Source organism: Pteronotus mesoamericanus, unplaced genomic scaffold (assembly GCF_021234165.1).
Source record: "Pteronotus mesoamericanus isolate MK-2021 breed Mesoamerican mustached bat unplaced genomic scaffold, CSHL_Meso_final contig_20, whole genome shotgun sequence".
Lineage (NCBI taxonomy): Eukaryota > Metazoa > Chordata > Mammalia > Chiroptera > Mormoopidae > Pteronotus > Pteronotus mesoamericanus.
The window spans coordinates 96,294,835-96,321,399 of NW_026555085.1; the positions used below are offsets into that span (position 1 = coordinate 96,294,835).

General features: G+C 39.7%; 2 protein-coding genes across 2 annotated transcripts; both read right to left on the reverse strand.

Annotated features, from left to right (window-relative positions):
* Positions 1-925: 925 nt before the first annotated feature.
* FBXO5 (F-box protein 5) lies at positions 926-8,321 on the reverse strand. The gene is made up of 5 exons (XM_054568982.1): positions 8,219-8,321; positions 4,378-5,095; positions 3,174-3,264; positions 2,151-2,333; positions 926-1,177 (listed from the first exon to the last, which is right to left on the reverse strand). The coding sequence occupies exons 1-5, from the start codon at positions 8,319-8,321 to the stop codon at positions 926-928; spliced, it is 1,347 nt and encodes a 448-aa protein (XP_054424957.1).
* A 7,037-nt stretch (positions 8,322-15,358) lies between these two features.
* Positions 15,359-25,530, reverse strand: MTRF1L (mitochondrial translation release factor 1 like). Its single transcript, XM_054568983.1, has 7 exons — positions 25,207-25,530; positions 21,520-21,599; positions 20,286-20,469; positions 19,654-19,817; positions 18,128-18,245; positions 16,401-16,537; positions 15,359-15,700 (listed from the first exon to the last, which is right to left on the reverse strand). Exons 1-7 carry the CDS (start codon positions 25,463-25,465, stop codon positions 15,500-15,502), a joined length of 1,143 nt encoding a protein of 380 aa, XP_054424958.1. The 5' UTR covers positions 25,466-25,530; the 3' UTR covers positions 15,359-15,499.
* Between the last annotated feature and the right edge of the window lie 1,035 nt (positions 25,531-26,565).

Below are 26,565 nucleotides of genomic sequence, written 5' to 3' on the forward strand. Positions count from 1 at the left end.
CCTGGGATGCTTATTTCAAGACCTGGCTCCACACCTAAGATACTGTCAGCGAGGAGAAAGCTGGAGTCGGGAGTCTTACGGGAGTGTCTTAACGGGCGGCATGTGGCCCAACACCATGCCATAAATTTACATAAAACCTTTTTTTTTGCTCATCCGTTGTGTGTTAATACTGAGAAAACTCTTCTTCCAGTATGGCCCAGACACACCGAAAGGATGGACACCCCTGGTAGAGTCTGGGAATCAATTCAGCTATTTCAAGATTAAGGTATTTATTAAAATAAAAGCTCACATTATTTATTAAATTGTGATAATTTTATTTGTAACAGTAACAAAATATTTTTACACATATATACAAGTCATATTCATCTGCATAAAAATAGAAATATTTATACATATGTACAAAAATATTAAAACATACAAACTTTTCAAGCAAGAAAAACACAGGATTTCACAAAGGACACTTGAAAATATACACAGTGATAAAGAGGTTAAAGGAAGGTGACAAAACATTTAAATTAGAATCCAGAAGTCGATATTTTTTGGTAAGTCAAATAAAATGTGTCATGCTAACAGATGGTAAACAAAATTTAGATTTAAGATTGCCTGGGTAAAATTACATGACCTTCTTTTACTATAAAATTTAATCAGTTTTATTTTACCTCTGAATCAAATATCAGATGACTAGCTTTCTTTTTTCTTAAAATATTTAAATTTTCCAATTTATACTGAGCAGTTTTTCACATTAAATTATAAAATATTTTAAGAGGTTGTGCATCCTCTACTTAGTAGGGGGAAAAATCCCATGTATTACATTGATTTCAACATAAAAATTGAAAATCACAATACATTTATTTTTATTTAGTTTTTAAATTAAAACCTAACATTTTCTGACTAACCATGATCAGCTACAAAAGATTTTAATAGATCACAATCGTCGTAAATTTGTCTTGCTTTTCTTAGTACCAGGTAGAGGACCCATTTTATAACTGGCTTTTAAAGACTTGCCATTCAAACAGTCTTTGGTGGTATGATAATTACACAGACACCTTGTACAATAATCAAACCCACAGCCTTCTCGTTTGCAGATTGCCCGTTGTAAATAGCAATCATATTTTGCAGGTGAATTACAGCGAATACAGGCTTTGAGGCTTTCATTCTTTTTCAAAGTCTTGGCAACCTAGTTAAGAAAATCCATAAATAAATTTTAGTAAAGACTGAATGTAACTTAGGAAAAACTAGAATGGCACCTCTGTATCCTCCCCAATCCATGTAATAAAGCACTAATATCTCACATAAGAAAATTTCTGCCCTTAAGGAGCTTACTGTTCAATGGTTGAGAGATAATAATATAACTTACCAACCAGTCCAGCAGCATTTTCCTAATGCAACTTTTAAATATGTTTTTACTTCATGAATACTACTCACACAGTAATGCCTAACTTAAATGATCACCTTTTCGATGAAGTCTTCCTAGTGCTACTCAGCAGCTGGCTGCTTTTACCTCCGGTTTTGTTTTCTGAAAGCACCCACCATATCTTAGTACCTGATTAGAGAGCATGATGCTCAACACATGCTTTTTTGGATAAACTTACATATGAGGTAGTCAACATTTTATATCAAAACATGCACTTTTAACTATGGTTTTTAAATTAAGCTTGCAAAATTATCCACACATGAATAGAACTACAGTAATACACATCACCCAATGATTTGAAGGGTTAATAGGAGGCCTTAAATTTCTGGAAGTTGCCCTTTTTCTGCTTAGCTCACTTCCTAAGATATCAAGAGCAGCAATTGCAGAATATAATATTGAACAGCTTTATAATAAATCTTTAAATCAAGGTTTTTCATTATTTTCTTAATGTTTCCAAATTAGTTCAACATCACTAAATTGTCATAAACAATACCAAATTGTACCTATTATTTTCAGCATAGAAAGACATCTCTGTACTTTTCCAATTTATTAGTTGAGTTATAGTTCTTAATTCCCAACATTTTTGAGAATAGAATGAAGGTAACAGAAGATAAGGCCTCCATTAATAGTTCTAATTATACTATAATTAAATTTGAAGTTCTCCCTTTCTTATTCTAAATCCTTTTGACAACAAATGGCCCATATGTTTCTAATTTATCAATAAACAAAAAATTACCTCAGAGAATTCATTGTGCCGACTGTAAGTAGAACCTTTTTGATCAGCTGCATCAGATAACTTGCCTCGAGCACAGTTTTTGGAGGGAGGCTGGGCTGCCGATTTTTGAACAGAAGCCAGTGCAGTTCTGAACCGAACATATTCTCTGGTTGAAGCGTGTGAAGAAAACTTAATGTTCTTTTCCTAAATAAAAGTGTTTTAATATCACTTCAATTTATATACAAATGCTTAAACACAGTCACACAAAACTGTTCACATAGACATTTAAAGCCTAATAAGCCTATTAAGTTATTGACAGAAGTTACAAACCAGAAATTGCAACCACTTGACATCCTTAGTTGATACTGGATTTAAAACATGATTTATAAAGAACTACTGCCAGAACAAAGTTATTCTTCCCACCACCAGTAGATGGCAATAGTCACGCTTAAGTGTTACCCCCCGAGTCATGAATAGATTCAAAACTACCTTTTTGGCTTGGAAAAATTCCCATTAACACCAGCTTATTGACAAAGAAATTAAATTTGGAGAATTAAAGCAATACTAATCTAGAGTAACACAGCTAGGAAGTAACAGCACCAAAATTTGGACCTATGTTTGACAATTCCAAGGTCTGAAATTTTAATTATATATTGATCTTGAAGTATTTTAGAAAGTAAATGAATTCCCATCTATATTAACAATCTTCAGTATGTAAATAATATACTGTTTATCTGGTAAATGAAAAAACACACACAAAATGGCAACCTAGATTAGCTGTATGATCAGTGCACACTGAGAACTGAGTAATTTTTCCTCTTTTCACATTTGGACATTCCATTTTTAGGAATAAATGGTTGAAGTGGGATGAAGTGGGACTCCTTTCCCTCTACTTAGGAATTTTATGAGCTCTAATAAAAGTTTGAAGTGCATTTTGAATGTAAAGGATTTCCAAGTTACCTGTTATCTATTTTTCTCTTCATTTCTAATAGCAAAGAGCACTAGCTGCTATATTTTAAAATGAAAAGAACTGCAAAGACTTACAGTAACTCTTTGTACTGCTTTATTGTACAACTGCAATGCCCTGTTATCATCTTCTAGAATCTTCTTCCAAATTTTACTCACTTTAGACACACTGGAAAAGTAAATGAATATGAAGGACATAATTAAAGCATCACAAAGAGTAAGATGAATACATTACAGAAACATTAACAGTGCAAAAAAGAAATTTCTATGCTTCTCAAACTTGACTTTACATTAGAATTGCCCAGGGTACTTAAGATTTAAGGATGCCTCATGCCAAGTCATTTGGGTTTAATTGGTCTAAAATGGGGGCCAGAGTTATGTCTTTTTTTTTAAAGCTCCCCACGAAGTAACTCTAAGTGCATCCAAGCTTAAGAACCACCAAGTTGTACTTCATTTTTTTTTCACAATATCTAAAAACATCAAGTAAGTAGCTATCAGTGTATATATGGCACCATGTTAGCTATTTGGTAAAAGTTGTAGACAAATTTCCAAGTACTCTAAGACACACTGCTATCAGTAGAAATCAACTTGTAATGTTGATTATCCCTCAAGAAGCTAGCCAATAATCAAAATCAACTTACATATCTGTTTTGCTTTAGCTACATTTTATAAAGACTAGTGTAAATATTGAAAAAATTTTCAGAGTCAAAAATAACTCCAGTTGAGTTGAATCCAATCTAATCCAATTCTCAATTACCGCATCCTAACTTTCTTTGGGGGAATAAGGAAGAAGGGGTAGTTAGCACAAGGTTTCTATGAAATTGTCATAATCAGACCCATTTGTGAGTCACTGTATTTTCATTACTGTCAAACCTAGGAGAGTCCAGCATTAAAAATGGCCTCAAACTGATAGAAATTATTTCATATTTTCAAGTGTGACAAGTCACAATGATTAGAACTGTACACTAGAACTAAGCTGGTGTTTTATAGGTAAGTCCAAAAGATGTAGCTCACATAATAGATTTCAGAACCCAGAGAAGCAAAGATCCCAATCTAATAAAAAGTTTTCTAATAGCATAAATATGAAAATTGAAATACCTGGATTAAATGCGTACTTAAAAAAGTTATCTTTAATTTTAGTGGCACACAGGTAGTAAAGTACTAGCAATCAGGCAAGTCATTGTGTCAATGAAACAATGCAAAAGACTACCACATGTTTTAGCATGAGCTACTGGTGCCGAACCATTAGTTACAGTGATGCACTCAAAGCAACAATACTTACTTGACTAAGTCCATATCGCTGAGCTGTGTTAAAATATTTGCTAAGAGTTGTCTGAGTCCCCTTTGAAAGAGTTCATTGAGAATATCTACATATTCTAGGCCCATTTTTCTGCCAATTATATTCTGTATTATAAAACCTACATTATACTCTTCCTGCTTCTCCCAATCTATTTTAAGACTTCGTTTGGCATTCTTTTTTAATGTTGAACAAACCACTTTTGCACAATGAAGAGCTGGCAGCAAGTTTTTGTTGGGATATTGGTCTGGGCTTTGAGTCTGCAGCAGGCAAGATTGTGGACTGTCATTAAAATTTTCTTCCAGGGAAAGGCTAGCCTCTTCCTGTTCAACGAGGCCACTTTTTTGGGAAAATGAAGAATAGCCACTATCTTCATAAGGTCCATTGGTTTCTAGTTCTTCTATATCTATTTCACTTGAACTATTAAGTGTTGGTTGCACATGTTGATTTTCCTTGTTATGCAAGGGCTTGCTCACAGTTTCAAGTTCTACAGTCCTTAGGTTCACAATCGGTGATCCAATATCTGATAACCTTTCATAGTCTTTAATGCAGTCTTTAGAAGAATCTTCCAAACATGCAGAAGTGCCGGAACCTAACCTTCCACTGCCATCAGGTTTTACCAGTTTAAGTCCAGAATAAACATGCTTAAAGTTAAAATCACACTTCATTTTGACAGAAAGAGTGGAACTTTCTTCTTTGCAACCTATACAAAGAACATTAACATTTACTTAATAGCAAAATTTCAACATATCCCTCTCTCTTAAATTGGGATAAAAGATTTAATTTGCATCTCTCAGCACTGTGTATTGCTTAAGTAGCTATGAAATTACCTACATTTGACTTTCTGAGTCTAGTGACTAAGTAAAAAGTAGTGAAAGAGAGACTATTTCCTAAGTAGTTCTGCTTATGGAACAAATAATGAAATGGGAGTGGGGTCTCAAGTTAGAGATAACCTCACAGTAATTGAACAGTTGTAGAATCAGTGTTTATACCTTGATCTTGAAATGACATTGTATTCAGCTTTGACTTAGGCATGACTCAAAAAAGCCAGACTTGTTTAGGGTTTTATCATCACCCCAAAGCCTTAGAAGTAAGTTAAAATACCTTTAAAGCAGGCATTACACTATTAACATTTGGACAAGATGTACTGTATACATATATACAATATACATATTGTATAAATACATGTACATATGTATTTATAGAACTGATTTCAGTATTCAGAGAGTAGAAAAAAAATTAAGTGGTTTCATGACCTCTTGAATTAGACCTGCTGCCACTTCATTCATCCAATGCCTACTTAGTAATATGATGTGGAGAGAGGGAGAAATTAATCAGGAATCTTTTGGAGGTGATATTCTGAGATCTGAAAGTCTTGTGAAAATCTAGTAGAGTTCCAGACAGAGGTCAAAACTGGAAGCAAGGACAGGTGTTGAGTATTCAAGAAAGCAAAGTTCTGTAGAGCTGGAACTTACTGAGCTAGGTGATTGAAAAGTAAGGTTGGAGAGGCAGAATGGTTTATAGGGTTTTTAGGGAAGGATGGATTTTATTCACTGTGTAATAAAGAGCCTTTGAAGGGTTTTCAGTACAGATATTTGGTATACATTTTTTAAAAGAACATAGCAGCTGTGGAAATGGATTGTATGAAGGTACAAGTGGAAGCAGAGACTAGTTAGAAATATATATCACAAAATTCCAGAGTTGTGTACTTGAGACTTGATGACCATAGTGGAAATGAAAATAATTAAACAGATGCGCAATCTATTTAGGAGGGTTAAGTCAAAAGTCAACAGAACTTGCTGATGTGTTGGATGTGGATGATTAAGGAAAGTGGAGTAAAAAATACCCTGGGGTTTAAGTTTGGAGCATCTAAGATATAAAGTGTCATTTGCGAAGTTGGGGGAAAAACTGAGGAAGCTAACTTTTCCCTTGTCTATAAAATGAGGGTGAAAAGATAAAACTGGATATTCCTTGTCACGTATGGTCTAATCAACAGAACATACAGTGTATTTATCACATTACTTATAAGCCAAATGCCTTCATAAAATGGCAAAATACACTACAGACGTATGCATTTCATAGTAATATATACTTTTCTTAGGAAGGAGATCCAATTTCAAATGAAAAACCTTGCTCAGTCTTGACCAGTTTTTGTGACCTACAACACAACATTCAATTCGTCTTTCACTCTCATTTTCTCTAAAACGGATATTAATATCTACCTCATGGAGTTGGTAGATTCCACATACTGCATTTTTTAAAATCTCTCACTTACAATCCAATCATGAAAATGATACCATTAGTTAACTGTGCAAAAGGTAACCTACTTTTCATTATAGATCTGACACACCTTATTAAATAGACTATAGTGCTTAAAAAACTTTACAGCTATTCCAAGGTTAAATAATTAAGTTCTACAATCTCCAGTACCTTCAAGATAACCACCATGCGCCCAGCATTAGGTGTGGCTATTCCTTTAAAAATTTAAGAGCCTCAAGGCTTGCCGCCATAAACTGCTTATCAGCCACAATCCCTCAGAGAAATTTTAAATTCCATTTTCTCAAAATAATAAAAAAATTCAAGAGAACTGCATATATTCTCTTGAGGGGCAAGGTAGTCAAGAGACAACTGGAATAAAAAAAAAAAAAAAAACCCCTTCCATAAGCCATCAAGCTTCAGAATTTCACAGGGACACATGATCTAGGATCTTGTAGAAACAGATAAAACCTGTAAAACCTACGTATTTTTTCTCTCAATTCTTCCAGATTCCTTTTCTACAGAAATGGGCCTCTTCCAGAGATGACCAAGTATTACAATATTAGAATGGTGATTTTTAAAATTTTGAGTAATTTCTTAGTAAAAATAAACGCATTTACATTTCTTTTAGGGACAGCAACAAAGAGAGTAAAAATAAGCGTTTATTTGAGTGACTTTCATGCTATCCAAGTCTGGGATAAAAACAAAAACCAAAAAACTAGTGCTTCAGGAGCACAAGTTCGAAGAATAACCCATTCTTCAGTGCTCACAAAACCAGCTAAAAATATCTAAATTTATGGTTTCGTACTAAAAATATTTCCCCCTCCCTCCCTCCCTTTGATTCCAGGCCTTGAGACTGAGTTACTGGGTAAAGGGGGGAAAAAAAGGAGAAATTGAATGTTTTTGTTTGGACGTCCCCATGGTGCTTGGTTCGATGAGGAGGGGTCCCTGCATTTGGCGGGAGTGGGTGGGGGGAGACCCTGGAAATGCTGAGGGGTCGGCGAGGTGGCCCCTGAGGGCGCGGGCCCGGCGGAGGAGGCGGGAGATCAGAGCGAGCAGGATCTCCCGCGCCCGCGAGCAAGGCTGAGGTGGCGAAACACCCGGGGACAGGGTCTGGGGATCTAAGGGTGCGGGTCTGGTGAAAAGGGGAGCGCGGAGCGGGGGTCGGGCCCCTGGCCAGGCCCTGGGGGTCCCCCCGCAGAGCCGGGACCCCAGGTGGGGGAGGGGGACGGAGGGGGCTTTTGGCGCCCGTTCAGGCCGGGTGGGCAGGTAGATCTTCCACGCGCGGTTAGAAGGGCGCCCGAGGAGGCCTCCCCGCGCGCCCCCCTCGGCGCCGGCGTCCAGGCCCGGCGGGGCAGACAGGACCGGGCCCACCATCCCGCCTCAGCACATCTGGCTTCCCTCCCCGGAACCGCAGCCTTCTCTCTCCCGGCCCCAGGAGGCCCCGCGGCCGCCCGCCCGGGGTCCAGCGTGAGGCCGCACGCCTGGACTCGGGTCGCCGGTCCCCCACCCTCCAGCGTGCACCCCTCCTGGGACCTGGAACCCCCTCGCGCCCCCTCCTTTCACTCACTGTCCGAGGGACGAGGGCGCCTGGGAGCTGTCACGGCGCCGGCACTGCACCGGCAGGAGCTGGAAGGGGATCGTGGGGAGCAGCTGCAGGCGCGCCGGCTCATGCCAGTGTAAGACGGGTCCTCCTCAGGTGAGTCACCAGCAACATGGGTGGAAGGACGAGCCTCCGGCCTCACTGAGCTCTATCTTCTAAAAGGCGCCAGCTGGTACTTTTAAAATCTTTGAATTTGGTGCTCAAATCCGCAGGGCCCAATGCGGCGCGTCGTTCGCTGGCGCGCTCCAATGGGAAGGCGGTGGGAGGGGTCGCCCTCACCCGAACCCAATGGAAGGCTGCCGAGGCGGGGCCAGCCGCGAGGCCGACTCACCCTCCTCCTCCCCGGCTCCGAGCATCCGGAAGGATGCTGTGGACCAGGCGGGGCAGAAGGCGGGGCCTCGAAGGGCCGGGAGGCCGCGGCCCAGCCACACGTGGAGGGAGCCTACCACGCATGCGCCCAGGCACCCAGCTGCTGTCGTCTGTTGGGGACTGGCCTCCTGCAAGTCCCGATTTCATCTTGAAGGCAGCTCCGGCTTCTCTCTGAAGATCTCCGATAGGTACGAAGGGTAGCCGACTTTCTCCGATCATCTCATAAACTGGAGATTAATGAGCCGCGACTCTGGTCGTCCGGGAATGCATCCTTTCCGGAAGACGAACCCTCCCCCCAGCTCTACTCATCCCGCCTCTCTGGGATTTAGGCGCGCGCCTCTCTATCTCCTAGCTTCGCCCTCTTCCGGCCCAGTGCTTCTGCGCAGGCGCTTTTGGCGGGCGGTAGCTCCAGAGTTGGCGGGTTGGCGCTTGCGCCCTGGGGTCCCCCGCGATTCTCTGAGAGGGAAGGGCGAGGAGTTTGCAGCGGTGGGAGGGCCCGCCTCCCTCCTGGCGCGGTTACCTGGTTCCGCCTTCGCCGTGGCGGGAGACTGGGAGCTGGGTCCTCCTGGGTCCCTTCCGGCGGGTGGGAGGATGGGACGGGCAGGGACTTCGTTCTTGTAAGTGTATTTGTTTTCGACCACAGTTCTGCCATCGTTGTACCGTATGGGCCTTAAGCTTACTAAATTTCTATCTGCTCTCGGGGTTTTCTGGTTTGTTTCTTTCCTACAAGGGCCACGCGCAACAGATGGTAATCCTGCCCCCAAATAAATAAAACCGCCTGCCGTGGAAGTTCAGTCTCCACACCCTGGGGTTGGAGGCCCCTGGTCAAGGGAATGATTTTCTAGTGATGTAGGAATGGATAGAAGTACTCACTGTTAATGCTTCGATGACAAGTTGTGCTGTATTATTTATTCGTCCTGCCGAACGTTTTTCCACTTTTTGACCACTCAAAAGCTGCGACAGTGCATTCCTTGGACTCAGCTCTGGCCATAGAGCAGTGATGTCACAGCATATAAACTCCAAAACTCCGAAACCCTGTGTTTTGCTATTTTACTTTGCTTTTCTGCAGCTTCAGGGAGAATTAATACTTGGCTTATAGTAAGCGTTCAGTTACATCGGTGTCGGGTCCTGGATGAGGCAGGCGGAGGGTGGGGGGGCGGATCAGGATGGGTAGGGATCTGGGTGAGCCATGCCAGTGCAGGTTGGAGCCCGTTTTTACGTGAAATTTTATTAGTTCATCGTGGTTTTGATATTAATTTTTATTTTTTAGTATATTGTATTAAATTAGTATTTGTCTTGGTTACTGAAATTTTGGGCACCCCTTAAATTTTGGACCTTTAATCACGTGTCTTGCCTTACATAGCCTGGTCCTGGTACTAGGTCCTGGGGTTGAAAAGACTAAAGTTCTGCCCATCAGGGAGCTTAAATACTAACTGGAGAGAAACTGGGAATTAATTTCGGTAAATGAGAGAGAAACCTAAAAGAACAAAAAGAGATACAGAATGGGCAGCAGGAGCATTGATTAATGACTTTGGGTGGTCAGGAAGCTTTCTGAGTTTTTGACTAACATCTGAATGTGCAGCTGTCAATGCAGGGATCTGCATGATAGGCAGAGGGAGAAACTGAAAGTGCGTGGCTTGTTCCAGGGCTTGAAGGATATCTAGAGGGCACTGAGCAAGGAAGACAGTAGGGGAAGAGGTGAAAGAGGTAAAAGCCAGATCCTGTAGGACTTTGTAGGTTTGTATGTAGAGTTTAGAGTTTCTTCTGATTGCAACGGGTAGTTTTTGAAGGGATTTTTAGTAAGAGAATGATTTGTTGAATGAATATTAAAACTATAGTAGCTTTTTACCTACTAAGCACTTTGGAAATGTTAGCCTTTAATTCGCACATTAACCCTAGCATTTTTATCTTATGATTGTGCTTAGAAGTGTAAGTTAATTCCCACAGAACCACATAGCTAGTGAGCAAAGACTCCGATCTGTCTGCAGGAAACCATGTAGTTCCCTCTATGTTCTACTGAGGACTGATGTTTGCGGAGGCCTGATTGTTTGTAGTATGTTTTCACATTACTTTCCCGTTTGACCTTAGAGATCATCTTTACCTTTTATTTTCAGTTGCAGAAAAATATGTGAAATTTGAGGGGAGGAGAGGTTCCAGTTACATCTATCCAATGTAACATTGGGTAGTCAAATACACCTAGTTACTGTAGGACTTTTTATAGAACAGAAAGTTATGAGAGGTCAGCCTCAGCTCCGTTGATATTTTGGGCCAGATACTTCTTTGTTGTGGGGGGCTATCATGTGCAGTGTAGGGTATTTAATAGCATTCTTAGCCTATAATTGACTCTCATCCAGTTGTGTTAACTCTCTCCAGACATTGCCAAATGTCCCTTAGGAGGCAGGATTACCTGTAGGTGAGAACCACTCGTGGAGGGGATGATTTTTGAGAGAATGGAGAGGCAGGAGGACGTCCATGGCATGAGACACAAAATGGGGGAAAGTTACATGCAGGTGCATTTATCAATAAAAAATAGGTACTTTGATATGACATAAGGAAGGGTGGGTATAAAGTGGGCCGATAAGAAATGATTCTGGATACAGGTCTGGATGTCTATGCGCTCTTAAGAACTGGAGTTTTATATGGGAGGCAATGGGAACCTATTAAGCTGTTGAGCAAAGGAGCGACAGCATGAGAGCCTTGCTTTTCAGGAAGACGAGTCTGGCAGTTACGCATATGTAACCTGAATTAGCAATAGAGGATACAGTGAGAAGTCAGGGGACTATGAAGATAGTTTGTGAGAGAATTAATCCTGGACCGGAGTAGTGGTAGTGGAATTGGAGATGATGAGGGTGTTTAGTAGGAGAGCAGTACTCAGCAATGACCGATATGTGAGGAAGAGGAATCCAAGGGGACTGCATTTTAAGTTTGAGAGGGAGAATGGTTATGCCATTAAAGAAACTGAGATCGCACAAAGAGAAATGGGTTACAGAGGAATATGACAAGTTTCTTTTAAACAGTGTGATCATCCGTTTGTACATCTTCAAAATTCTCATTCCAGCTGAATGACTTAACTGGGGTTGTGGGCCATTTTGAAATTGAGTTTTGTTTTCTTCTGAACAAGACCAGATTTCTAGAGAAAGGCTTCAGTTATAACTGCCTTTTAGACGTCTCTCTAGTGGCTATTACATGGCATGATGTTAGGTCCTGAAGACCCAAGAACGAAGAACGAACAAACAATTTTGTCTGCCAGTGAGAGGTCGAGCAATGCGAGTTTGTTCCATTCTCCGACTCACCCTTTCCCATTTCCTTAGTAAGCACACAGTCCTGAGACAGGAGTAAACGAGTGAGTGTATTCCCTTGCCATAAATGTTGTCATACAGGTATGGTAAGTTGCTATGGAATACCAATGAAAGGCCATTACTCCTGCCTAGATGCTAAGGAGCCCTTTAGGTTGGGCCTTGAAATCTGTCTGCAGAAGTCAGCACTTTTCTAGGCAGAGAGGGGCAGCGTAAGCAGGTAGGGGTGACAACGCATGGTTTATACGTCAGGCAGCTGTGTAGATGCATTGTTTGTGCAAACAGTTACACAATTCCAAGGCTCTTAAAATGTTAGAATTAGGGTCCCTGTAGACTTCATGCCAAAGTTATGTTTTTCCACCCTTTTCCTGGGTTTCAAAAATTTCATGTGATCATCTGGGATTAGCTATGGTAGTAATAGTGAGTGAAGTGGGAGCCAGTATCAGTTCACAAACCAGAATTTGTCCATTATTTGGCATGTGTTCATAGTGCACCTACTGACACATATCTAAAATTCATATTGTTAAAATTACCTAGGTATTATGATTTTTTTTTTTACTGAACTGTGAGGTTCTAATGGGCAGGAAATTTAAAAATTGATGAAGAGCTTTTTTTCACTTTCATTAGTATAGCCCTCATACCTTTTCACTTGGGATCAGGGAGTGAGGGAGTGGAGCAGGGTAGGGGGAAGTAAACTTTCACTGTCTCTTCCTTGCTTACAGAATGAAACACAGTATTTGAGACCCTTCACAATCGCAATCCAACTTTCTAATTATTACCTGTTAGAAAAGATAAAGAAAAATGACTGGTCCATCCTAGGAGGAAAATAATAAATCTGGGGTATGGGCTTGCATTGGGCCTTATGCAGACGCTGAACGTGGTTGAATGAGCATGTCTTGCTGTGTTCTTTAATTGCATAGGTCAATGAAAGGTACATCCATCAACTATTCTTGTGAGGGCAGAATGCCTTTGGTGAGCAGCATATGGCAGGGAGAGGGATTCTCTTCAAATTAAAATTCTCTGATATATTTGATAACCTTTGGCTACCTTTAAATTTCTAACCTAACAGTTTTTTAACTTTATTACACCTCCCATCTAAAGTAATAAGGTGAGAGAATAAGTTATCAATATAAAATTACTTTGAAAATTAGCACAAACTGAGGCTGTTAAGGAAATAGTAAAGGTTGACTTGAGGAGGAGGAAATCCATTACCCAACAATAATGTAGTTTTGAATTTATTTAGTACATATGCTCATAAGAATTCAGACTTCTGTTGATTTCTGACAAATATATGGAAAAGTGTGCAGTTTGGGGAGTTAACAGATGCCTCCTAATTCTTTAACATTGTAATCATATAACCTTAGTAATGAAATCGTTTTCTCTGGAAATCTTACCTTGTGACTAGAAGTTGAATGTTTATTTATTACTGCTAGGTAGAACTCTTACAATTGTAGTCCTTAGCTTACCCCATTTTTTCAAAAAATTCGAGCATTTCCAGCTTTTCTCACTTCTTAGTGGGATGGCAGGCATGTGCTGTAGTTCTTTCCTTTCTTCACACACCGTGGGGGAACCTTGGGGTGTCTCCTCTTTATCAAGCACATTATTCATGGTGGCTTTCAACTCCAACGTCTTTAACAGCTATGCAGCCACAAGCAAACATCCCTGGACTTTCCTTCCCTCTCAGGCCCGGTTCTCTGGAGTCACTCTTCTCAGAAAAGAGGTGATGATCATATCCAGGGTTCCCATGAGAAGAGAAGCAACTCATTTCTTGTATTAAATTAGTGACAAAGAAACATTGACATAGGATCATACCATTGTAGCTGTACGCTCACTTTTAACAGTAAATTCTCAATTCACATGGGTCAATTTTCTCAATTCACATGGGTCAGTTTGTCTCATCAGAGAACCTGATGCATCTCTTACATCAGAGTATTCAAACCTCGCTTATTTAAGGGTGTATTTTAATAACAAAAATGTGAAGTCATGGGAAAGGGAGGAGGAGTCTTAAGCTCTGACTTCCAGTTTGTGGGAAATACTGTGCAATGACACCAATCCTGGTTTGAAGAAACCAATTAAGACATTTTGGGGAGAATTGGAGGAAGTCGAATTGGGTATTTGAAGATAGATACTAGAGAATTATTGTACATTTTGTTAGGTGTAATGATAGTAAATGAAGTAGAATGTCTTTTTAAAATTGAAGCTGAAATATTTAAGGGTGAAGTGTTAACTTTTAACACTAAGCAAATATGAAAACATCAAGTTTTGAAACTAGGTGATGAGTACAGGTGTTTGTGCCAGTTACCAATTTTATTGCCCCTCAGCAGCAAACTTCCCCCTTCATCGCCTTGCTTTTGTGATACGGAACCTGGACCTGAAGACGTCTCTTCTTTGCCAGCTGGTACTATGTTAAGTTTTGTCAGAGGTGGTGGAGGGACAGACAGCACAGTCAAGGAAGGAAGGGACGAGGAAGGGACTTGTCATGTTTCCATTGTGCTTCCTCTCCCCTTGTTTCTAAGGCGTAGCTGCCAGAGTGCTCTTGGAAACTGAGGGTTACTGGTTAATTTTATGGGTCAACTCAGCCAGGCCACAGGGTGCCCAGATGTTTAGTCAACATGCTCTGGGTGTTTCTGTGAAGGTGTTTTTGGATGAGATTAACACTTAACATCAGTGAACACTGAGTACAGCACATGTCCTCCATAATGTGGACAGGGCTCATCCAATCTGAGTCCTGAGAAAAACAAAAAGACTGGCCTCCCTTGAGCAAGAATGAATTTGCCAGCCAACTGCTGGGAACCACGGCAGCAGCTCTGCTGGCCCACACTGCAGATTGTGGGCCCCTAACTTCCGTAATCAAGCGACCCGGTTCCTCATGATGAATTTTTGTATGTACACATACATCCTCTTGGTTCTGTTTCTTTGGAGAACTCCGATAAATGCAGACACAACTTTTGCTTTTGCTGATACCCTGGTGGAGGCTTCTTATCAGTCTCTGAGGGTTGGAGGGCTCTGTCTGCCAGGCCTGATCTGCCACCTGCAGAGCAGCTCAGAGGGCAGCCCAGAGACCTTTCCTGTCACCTGGAGCTGTTAGCGACACCCTCTCCACCTTCCGGGAGTGTTCTTTCCTTGGATACTCTCAGTCCTAGTGTGTCAGAGTTCTCCCCAACAGCTAGTCCCATCATTTAAAAAATTATATTAGTTATCCCCGTTAAAATTAATGGTATGGTTTCTGTCTCCTGAGTAGACCCAAATACAGCATTTACTATCATATTTCTACTATATTACATTTGAAGTGTTTCATAATAGTTAAACCAGTTTTTGATCATTCAGTATTTTACATAAAACAAAGATTGATTTTCCTTTGTGTACTTTTAAGGAGTCCAAAATATACAACCAGAGCCATGATTATATTGTAGGTATATTTTTTACTAATACATTGAGATACGATTTACATTAACTGTCTTAAAATATACATTACTTCCAACTGTTAACTCATGTTTTTTAAAACAGTACTGGTGATAATTTACACACAATGATTTGTAGTAGAATTTTTGTAGGTTGTGAAAGTCTTTAATTACAATTCAATTTAAAGTTTTTTGGAAATAACTTCTACTAAAGATTCATAATCAGCATAGTCTTTCAATGACTGTACAAGTTCATCCAGTAGATATTCTCCTTGCATAAAAGTTTCAAGATCATGAAGTGACTTGTTTATTCTGTGATCTGTGACCCGATTCTGTGGAAAATTATATGTTCTTATTTTTTCTGATCTTCCTTTACTTCCAACCTATATACATATATATAAGATATGAGATAGTTAGATTCAGTGCAACTAAACTTACAAATTTAACATAACTGGAAATTAAGCCCTTGCTTTATAATTTGAAACACAACATAAGAACCAAGTTTTAACGTGACTCCTCAAATAACAAGGGAACATGACAGGGAAAAAGAACATGGGCTATGAAGTCAGAGAGATTAATGTCTGAATCCTCTCTCTTCCATTTCAATCCTCCATGACTTCGGGCTATTTATTTCAACTCCAAACTTTAGTTTTCCCACCCATAAAAGAAAGAATGCCTACTACACAGTGATGTCCAAATGGTAAACTAAATTATCTAATCTGTGAACTTGTCATCTTCAGTGATGACAAAGTGGTGAATTTCCCATTAATATGGTATTAATAGAAGATCTCTATAGTTACTAACAGGAAGAAAGTTCAGTTTGCTTTCCATCATTCTTCTATAATTTTCAGAATGGACACTCCACATACCTTTTTTTAATAACATTAAAAGTCTGAGAAAAATGCCTTTGACTATAGAAAACAGCATAAGATTACTATAAACAAGTATAGTTCTTGGCAGAGCAATTTGAATTGTTTCCTTATTTTGACAAATACATTGGAACAACTGTAGCATATATAAAAATTGGATCATTTAAAAATACGTTGTTTATCCTTTAGAAGTATTTTTTCAATTCAGTTTTACCTGAATCTTTCTAGCATTGTATCTTTTATTTGTTTCTTCTTCTAGATACATGCTGTATAGCTTTGCACGTAACTTTTTCATGGCCATCTCTTTATTTTTCAGTTGAGATCTCTCTTGTTGGCATTCAGAAACAACACCTGAATAGTGTTACGAGAATAAAGAATTTAATTTAAAAATCTTTTTCCTTTATTACTAAGGAATACTCCTTCCTTTTCATCCTTTAACTTCTTCCTTTAGGAGGATACAAATACGATTCTAATATAAAAGGAAGACAACAAATAACTCTTACAGTTATCAGGAAACTCAAAATTTAAGTTTGAACTCTAGTGTAAAGTATTTCCATTGAAGGCATACATATTACACATTAAGTATTAATCATTTAATGTGGATTGCTTTTCCATACCTCAACCAGCCACCAGAATTTTTTAAAAACTAACTCCTCATTGCCTTGACTGGTATAGTTCAGTGGGTTGGGTGTCATCCCACAAACCAAAATTCATGGCCGGGGCACATACCTAGGTTGTGGGCCAAGTCCCCAGTTGGGGGCATGCAGTAGGCCACCAATCTATGCTTTTCTCCCTCCACTTCCCCCCTCTCTCTCTAAAAATAAACAAAATATGAAAAAAAACTCATAATAGAAACAAAAATACAAAAAAAAATATTTAAAAGTCCTATTACCAGAGATAATCATTATTAATGTTTTTGAGGCTTTTCATCCATTTTTTTCTACTCTATATACTATGTATTACATAAGGCATCATCTTAAAGTTTAACATGAGGATTTCCTCATATTTAAGAAAACAGAAACACATCAATCCATCACTCTAATCAACCTCTACTGATCAATGGGAATCATGCCTATTTGAGATAGGTCATTGTAACAGGTTCTTGTGTTCTCTTTTCTAGATAACTCAGGTTTGCTTTCCATTTGTTCTTTATCTCATATACTGTATTTTGCCATGTATCATGTGCTCCTGTGTATAATGTGTATCCACGTTTTTGTGCATGTTCTACATGGGATCATTTCATGTATTATTATTCCCATGGTATGTAATCATTATACCATGTGTAATGTGCATCCTTATTTTTCCCTCAAAAATTTGGACAAAAAAGTTGCACTACACACAGCTAAATATGTTAAATCACTGCAGTTCTACCTAATAGTATGAAGCCTTATGAAATATTTATATAGTTCCATTGTCTATCTAAAATCAGAACCATTAGAGGTCTGTGGGTGGACTTAATGGAAATAAAGCCCCTGAAATCATATGTAAAACTTTGCACACAGGCATGTTTCTGGGTAGCGGATCCAAACTTTCATTTTCTCGAGGCATCCTTGTCCTTTCAAAAAGAAAAAAAAAAAAAGCTAAGAACTAGTGATTTAAAGCATTTTCTGATAAAGAAGAACCCATGATAATGACTTTACAATAAGCATTTTTTTAAACAGTGATATCTACTAAGTATATAATTGAGAAGGCTTCCTGGAAGGACTGGCTATAGCTTCTCTTCATAGTCACCAATAGGAAATTCCCATTTAGATTCCTTCATGTTCCTGGCTTTGCAACTACCCTGCAGAGTTGCAGGTAAGGACTCTAAACAAACCAAATATTTAATAACCCTTAGAATATATTCCTCTGGAAACTGAGGATCTATTTCAGTGGAAAATTAGTGAAGTCACTGAGGATTTGATTTCTTCAGTGTCTTATGTTGAATAAGTACGTACGTACCTGTTGGGAGATGAACTATTCGGACAGCGCTGTCGGTGGTATTTACATGCTGCCCGCCAGCCCCACTGGCTCGCTTCGTATCAATTCTCAGTTCTTTAGGGTTAATCACTAGGTTAATCTGTATACATAAAAGGAAAAGTTGGGATTTAATGATATTACATGTATGAAGTATTCAAAGGCAAGAACTATCCATTAATATGTTGTATATAGAATTTATGAGACTTAAAAGGTTTAATTTTAAGACTAGAAAGTAGTTGGACACCATTTTTTAAACTTTTCTTTTTGGAAGTGTAGCAGATTAAAATATACTACAAGAATAACCTCCTAATCCTCAAAAGTGGGACTTCTCTGTAAATTACCTTGTTCTTACCACATGAATGGAATTTAAGTTATTATTAGAAAAGTATAAGAACTAAAATGAGATTTGGTAGGATATTTCATTCAAAAAGACTTTAGCAGGAAAACTACAATGCTAGTTTAGTAACTATAGGAAAGGCTTATTTTGCTTATTTTGAATTAAAGGGGGACTTAAACATATTTGGAGGCAGAGGAGAGACAAAGAGAAATGACAAAGACTTAATCCATAAATACACTGGGATCTGACATCAGGATGCTGCTGTCCGGGGAGTCACCATCAGAAGCACCAGATTTAAGAAGCTCTGTGTCACGAATAACTGTGGGCCACTCTGCAGCGTGGCTGCAACCCGGCAGCAGGAATCCTAACCTTCAGAGGCCTCCCATGGCCCCCTTTATGGTTGCTGCAAGAATTAAATGATATGATACATGGACCTCAGACTCCCATCTTCCATTGAAAACTTCTGTCTTTCACCCCCAAGAAGCTTAAACCAAAGTGACTAGTATCTAGGTAGGTATGGCTCCTGTTAGACAGTCAAATTGCACTTTTCCCTGAAATTAATAAAGAGAAACCCTCAAACTTTTCTCAAATCATTCATACTTCATTTTGAAAGACAAGTCAAATATTTCTTATAACTTTTCTGTAGAAGGGCTGTAAGTAAGCAAAGCAGAACTTCCCAACTATGTTATTCTACAAGTATTGTATAAACTGAGAATTTTCTGTGCGAATAAAGTACACTCATTTTGACCACTATAACAAGATTTTTCCATTTTAATATGACTAGGTAATGAAGTAGTAACTCTGTTGAAACAGGAGTCTTGCTATTGACACTCTGAGAACCATTCAACACTGAGCAAAAAAGTCATTATAAAGGTAAACACTATTTAAAGTAGGCTAGTACTGTCTTCTGTAAAGATGGCCTCAGTATAACTACTTGAAGCTTAGTGGTAAAGTTAATAAATAGACGATGCATGATTAAATCATTTATATATTCTTAATCTTTAGCATCCATTATAAAAGCATACTTATTGGACTGAGATACCAGATTCTCAAAAATAACTCAAAATATGTGATGAAGGCCTAACGATAAGAAAAGGAGCTGCGCAGTTGAGTAGAGTGGGCGTTCCCACCGGGGCCAGGATTCCTGGGCGAGGGGACTGCGATGCCGTACCTCCGTGGGCTGCGGCAGTACCGCCACGCTCATGGTGCTGGTGTGGATGCGGCCCTGCTTCTCTGTCTTTGGCACTCTCTGTACCCTGTGCACACCTCCTTCAAACTTCATGTGCTTATAGGCTTCTGAACCCCCAATGCTGGCAGATGCATGTCTGAGCCCACCTTGAAAATATTGGAAACACGGAATTCTTTATTATTCTTTCCATTTATAAACATTTCACCATCATTTCAACCATCTTGAGATATAGTTAAAAGAGTTACAAAACAACCTATAGGTGGTAAAACTATATTGAAAAACTTTTAACAAGTCTATAACAATCAGTGTTCTAATACTATCATTATTGCTTATAATTATCAAAAATAAAGCATTTACGGTGTCAACTGACACAATAACATTTAAAAACACTTTTAAAAGACAGTTATTCATTCAGTGGTTAGTACTGAATGACTAACATTTTATAGACCCTTTCAAAATCGGTATATTTGTATTCAAAATTATTAAGCTAATGATGAGCATAAAACTGCTTAAGCATCCTCACAGATAAATTCTAAAGCCTGGTATTTCCAACCCTTTTCTCAGGACATATGTAGATACATCTACACTTTCCTGAAAACGAACAGTTCACTGACCTATTTCACTTGGAAAATACTCCAGGGTTTCAAAATGCCACCTTTTAAAGGCAGCATATTGCTGGTACATGTCGAATATCTCCGAAGTGAACAGCATGGCCTCCTGACCCCCAACTCCTGCAGTTACCTCCAGGATCAAATCATTTTCATCTGTTTCTTCTGAGGGAACCAAAAGTAAGATAATCTGTAAATAAAAAGGTATCACTCCTTCTATCATTAAGAATTACATAAACCTTAAGAGGTAAATGATTAGATGCAGGATTTTAATTATTTAATTTATTTAAAGTTTCTTTAAGCAAATTTAATATTGCTGATTACTGTGCAACCATCTTGCCAATTAGAACCATATACTCATAATTTCTAAAAAATATTAGTGTTAAATTTATGTTATACATACTATGAGGGTCAGCTAAAACTAACAAATGATACAATTTACATGTTTGTTAATTACTAGCCAATAAACCGAAACTTTGAATACACATGACTTTTTATTTCACAACAAAAAAAATGGGGAGACGGCAAGTTACACGAGACTTTTGGCTCTACGGTGGCACTTTCCTTCTTGAGCAGGCCATGGGGACACTCATCTTGGATGAGTCCCACATCTGGCTAGAGAAGAGACAGCATCTCTAAATTAAGCGCTCCCTTTCTGGACTCGCCTCACCTCGCCACGTTCCTTCGCTTACATCCCCAGAGATAGCTCTGATCTACTGAATTAAAAAAGAGTGGTTCTAATTTTATATGATGACTGTTCTTCATTTAATTCCTATATGTTCTGCAGTTCTCCTAGATCTAAAACCAAAGCTCTACGATTCAGTTCTAAAAGTCCTGAGGGCCTCCTCCAGGTCTGGCACTCGAGCAGCGCCAAAGCCACGAAGATGAAGTGGTCCTGCTCCCGAGGGGCACAGTCTGCCCTGGCCCATAAGCTCTTCTACTCCCTGCCTGCCCCACCCTCAGCTCTCTGAAAAAACAAAAGGGGATACAGAATACAAAGATTTCAGGCCTTTCTGGCAAATCCTATTAATGTAACATTCATCCTTGTGCCAAGGCTCTATAATTCCTTTAGTATGATAAAAAGAGAAGATCAGGGAGTATGCTTTTCCTGCTTTAAAGATCAGTTAGTTTATAACCCTAAATACTAACAAACTAAGTCCTCCGTTGTTTTTATTAACCTATAATAAAATTCATTAGAAGTAATAGCACTAATGCTTTAATCTTTGTACAAATACTATACCTGATGCTTCAACTGAGCTATTTCTTTTTGACACGAAGTTATTTCATTCTCTGCAAGTTTCCTTAAGTCTTCGTTTTCATCTAAGAAATAAAAGCAGTAGGTTAAGTCCTCCTTAATTAGTGTTAAACTGTCAAGAGAATTCAAGGAAATAATTTTATTGTTACTTGTAGCTGGAGGGAAAAATAAAATGTCTTATACTTTTAATAACTTCCATTAATTAAAAATAGCATTAGTTTTCATAAGCAACATAGCTTTAAAAAAACAGATTTTTTCCTGATAACAAAAGAAAGCATAAATGAAATTTTTAAAAAATATATACAAAAATATAAAGGAGCTATTAAACTTTCCTATAATTCTACCTCCATGAAATATTCATACTAACAAATACGCTTTTAGTGTTCCATCTTAGTCTGTACAACGACAAATGAATGGAGTTAGTGAGACCAGAAGGGGAACAGTTTACATCAGTTAAACCAAAACTGAATTAAAAAGTGGAAACATTTCTTGTCTTATTAGTAAATATTTCATTAATATAAAGTATCTAAATCAAACATTTAGTCTCTATCTAATGTTTACAGAATGTTTCCATGAAGTTTTCCCTCTCCCCCTCTTCTATTTTATTCTAATTCTTATTTCATCTTCGAGATTTCATTTTTACCTTTCAAAATCTACCCTATGGACCACATGCAGCCTATAAAAAGAAGGGGACTTTTTTTAAAGCTATTACAAATTGCTCTCTGTTGAAAGAGCAAACTCTTACAAGTATCATCTTGTTTGTTCAATGATTAAGACCCAGCTATGCTGGAAACTGGGGATAATAGTATATAAGTCAATATTTGAGATAATGTTAGTTTGTTTATATTTTTCTAGGGAAGAAAAACAATGTAACATGCTATGTGATTAAATATTAAAACAATAGCACACAGAAGGATTTTTTTTTTTTTTTTAGTTTTGGATGGGCAGAAAGAGGAAAAATGATTAATTCAAGGAGAGATAATGACAACAGATAAGCAAGCACAAAAAGTTGGTGGTGGAAAGGCAGGAAATTATTTTGGCAAGAACTTGGTTTAGAGAAATTTGGGGAAGTGTTAAATATGTTGACTCAGAAAAAGGAAAAATTCAATTCAATTCTAATCGTAGATCAACCCCCACGGTTCTCTTAGGGGAGCGCCCAACTTCACTGAATCTAGAGGGTGAAATAAAGGATACGAGCTGGATGCTCTGTGAGGTGCCTTTCAATTCTGAAAGGCAGTGTTCTGTAAGGCTAATAAGGTTGGAACTACAGTCCAGAAGTAATTTAACTTAATTTAAATAAACAAATTAAATTTCAGCCACCAGGGTCTCTGAAGAATACTCCAATTCATCCTCAACACCCAATGCAAACATTAATTGTTCTTTAAAAAGGTATCATTCTCTGCTTAAAAACCAAGCTAACTTCCAAAGGTCTACAGGAACAAATCCAGGTACTCCGTCATGCAAGTATTTGCATGCAAATAGTGTGTAACTATTCTTCTGGTTTCAAGTTAATGACATCAACTCCCACACTTAATCTACATTCCTGACATACATTCTCTCCCAACTTGGTCCTTTATCCTACTGTTCACCTGTGCCTTCGATTCCTTTGTCTTATACTAACTAGCTGGCAACTTCCTGCTTATCCTTTAAGATCCATTTAAATGCCAGCCTTTACTTTTTTATAACACTCTGCTCATTATTGCAGAAATTAACATAAACACACATCACTTTTATTTTTACTTAACTCCTTAAACTTCTCTCTTCATTAGGTTCTAAGTGCCTAAAAAATAGTTTCATACTTTTTTTTTTTTTTTTTTTGGTAATTGGTGGTGGTATCTGCCATGTAGTAAGAACTCAAGAGTTGCTGATATTTTCTGCTGTTTTCAAGCAGAATTGCCTTCTGCCAGCACCAACTTTTTAAAAACTGATTTGAGAGAGAGAGAGAGAGAGAGAGAGAGAGAGAGAGAGACACCGAGTTGCCGCCCCACTTACTCATGCATTTATTGGTTGACTCCTGCATGTGTCCTGACCTGGGGTAGAACCTGAAACCTTGGCCTATCTGGACAATGCTCTAAACAGCTGAGGTACCCGGCCCGGGCTGCCAGCAACAATTTTCTAACATCATGTTAAATTCTCTATAGTTTGATTTTTAAAATAGTTAATCCTTAAATCCACTTAGATTTTAAGCCTCTTGCATTTAAAGCTTGGCTTACGTTAATGAAACCAATTTAGTTTTTCTTCAAAGGATATTTTCCCCAATATCCTTAATATTTTTTTTTAAACACTCTAGGCATCTGTCTTCTAAGTCACTTAATTTAGACTCTCCTTAACTCTCACCTATACCACTGCACTAGCCTTCTGTTTCCCACGGCATCTTCTTTTTCATTCCAGGCTGCCTTCTAACCGCCACAAATCAGGCCTCCTAAGCAACAGAACTATTTTTGAACATTCACTCCTCAATCTAAAAGCTTCTGCTGGCTACCTTCTGCCAACGGGATAAAAATCAACCCTTTTAATATTAGTGTTTGACCATCCCCCTTTCCCCTGTACAAAATGGTGCAATCTGCCACTTTCCATAATCTCACCCTTGGTTAACAAAGAGTACGATGATTAAAAGCATCATGTCTGAAGTCACTGTGATCCAAACTCCGTTTCTGAAAAGGTGTGTAACCTGAGCTGTTATTTTACCTGTTGCTTCAGGTTCCTCTTCTGTCACAGGAGGCTACTGGTATCTGCTAAACAGTTTGTTATATAAACTGTATGAGTTAATACCTAAAGCAGCAAAGCCTGGAGTATGGTAAAGGATCAAAGGTTAAACTGTTACTATAAGCTCTAACGGTGGCCCTTTGTTCTTGCATAAATCCTCCCCAACGAGCTTTCCTTGCTTTCCTAGGTCTATTTAAATATCTGTTCTCATTTGTTGGCTGTATTATAATTCTTTCCCCAAATAGATTGTGGCCCCCACTCTACAGCCCTCTAGAGCTCGGCATCCTTAGGAGCTCACAGATGGAGAAATCTAGGCCCCATCCAGAACGAAGGCACACTAATTACTTGGGGAAACTTGTTAAAAACACGTTTTTCTAGGTCTTAGATTCTGAGTCGTTTGTCTGGCGTTAGCACCCACCTCTCCTATCACCACTCAAGGTGGTCCTTTTACCACACTTTGAGAAACACTGCTCTGGGGCCGCATACAGGGATAGTGCCAGAATACGCAACCAATAAACGTCAAGTGAAATACTGTAAAAGGGGGCGGGGCACTATCAATGGAACACAAGGACTCAATTCGGAGAAGCCTGGCTTCCTGGGAGCGCTCCAAGATTCGTACACCAGGTTCTTCCAATCCCCGCCTGCCTCGGGGTCGGGGAGCCTACCCACCTGGTACTCGAAAAGAGCTCTTGAGCCTGGAATCTTGGCATAGGTCCAGGGAGCGGGGGCAGGAAAATAGGGCGGGGGGGCGCGAAGAGGGCAGTAAAGAGATGTGGCCTTGTTACAAACAAAAACCCCGCACATTAGGATACTTTGACCTCCGGTCCAAACCAAGAAGGGCTGCAACTGAGTAAAGAGCTTCACACTCGGGGACAGTGTAGACACTTGACCAGCAGCTGAGTGGAAAAGGCAAACGAGGAGTCAGGGATCTGTTTTGAATCCCGATTCCCTGGGCCCGGCCCTTACCTTGGAGTAAGTGCTCGGTCTCGTGCAGCTCCTGCTCCTTCTCGCTCAGCCGTTTAGCTTTGGCCACCAGCTCAGGCCCCCTGACCTGCAAATGGCATTCAGACACTGCCAGGCGCTCCAGGAAGGACCGTAAGGGCCCGCCGCGGACGAACAGCTCCTCCAGCGGTGGGCTACCGCAGCTTAGGTGCCGGCGGGCCGGGGCGACAGCTGGGCGGGCCCAAAGACACCTAGCGACACTCCACAGAAGCGGGAACCGCATCGCTAACCCTGAATGCCCAGACAGACCAAGGCCGGAAGTTTCGAACAGAGCGAAATCTCAGGACTCCGCGCGGGGTTTGGAACTAGGGGCGAGACCTCACCAAGTCCCGCCCAGTACACGAGCCGGTTTTAAAGGGCCTCCAGGAAGCCTCTGTAGGAACTTCCGGCCAACTATTTAAAGTCCCCAGTAGTCGAAGAGGCCGGAAGTGGAGGGTGCAGAGCGGAACTGGTAGGGGTAGGTCCGGGAGAATTTGGTACACCTTCTCTAAACGGTGGTACAAACAGCTCCACGAACGTGCGTGGCTGGTGTGTGAGCAGGAAGGGGAAAGTCGCGGGCTGTCATTCCGTTGTCTGACGTCGAGGATTTGTATCCCAAGGACCGCATGAGGATTTCCTAGTACCGCACTGGAGGGCAGTCTAATGTTAGCCCCAGAGGCTCAGGTCACCGCCAAGGAAGTACCAGTGCCAGCCTGGCCTTTTGTTTCCAAGAGCAAATTGTTTGGAAATAGGTTGAGAGTTGGTCGTTTCTTTTTTCGTCGGTGGGTAAAGGCTTGTGCCAATTAGGCTTCAAGTGTGCTCGAAGACAGCCTAGCAGTGATTTTGTAAAATCTGCTTTCCTGTTATCAGCCACGTAACTTACTTGTTTCCAAATGACTTATTTGCTTACCTAGTCTCCTGCTACCCCGTTCACACTTACTCTTCGTTACCTTTAGCTCCTTTTTAAGGAAATTGGGTGATGCCTCGCTTCAATAAACCACAGGGAAGCAAAGCCTTCAGAGCCTTGACCCCGATAGCCCAACACCCAACACTCCTGCCAAAACTCTAGTTAGCTGATCGGGGCCAAGAATACTGAAATTTATTGATAAAATGCTTTTTATCATTCAAAAGACCTTTTAACAGCCCACCAGAGGAATGGATATGAAGAAATAAATAAAAGCAAAACAGACTTGGGGGTACAAGGGCCGAACACTTAATCTGGGAACTCCCGCTATCTAATTTGAGCAGGGTCTGCTAATGCTGTTTTCACCGTTGAGAGCTGACATAGTGAAAAGGGTTGTAATTTATTCTTTTTTAAAAAAGAAAGGTAAACTATGTCCTTGA

Bases quoted from the DNA above. Each gene is read 5' to 3' on its own strand.
- FBXO5 (XM_054568982.1), bottom strand. From the start codon at position 8,321: ATGAGCCGGCGCGCCTGCAGCTGCTCCCCACGATCCCCTTCCAGCTCC. The intron at 5,096-8,218 runs GTGAGTGAAAGG...TTCTTTGTATAG, and splicing joins GCGCCCTCGTCCCTCGGACA to GTTGCAAAGAAGAAAGTTCC. The intron at 1,178-2,150 runs GTAATTTTTTGT...TTTCTTAACTAG, and splicing joins GGCACAATGAATTCTCTGAG to GTTGCCAAGACTTTGAAAAA.
- MTRF1L (XM_054568983.1), bottom strand. From the start codon at position 25,465: ATGCGGTTCCCGCTTCTGTGGAGTGTCGCTAGGTGTCTTTGGGCCCGC. The intron at 20,470-21,519 runs GTATAGTATTTG...TTTTATTTACAG, and splicing joins TAGCTCAGTTGAAGCATCAG to ATTATCTTACTTTTGGTTCC. The intron at 18,246-19,653 runs GTACGGCATCGC...TTATGTATACAG, and splicing joins TACTGCCGCAGCCCACGGAG to ATTAACCTAGTGATTAACCC.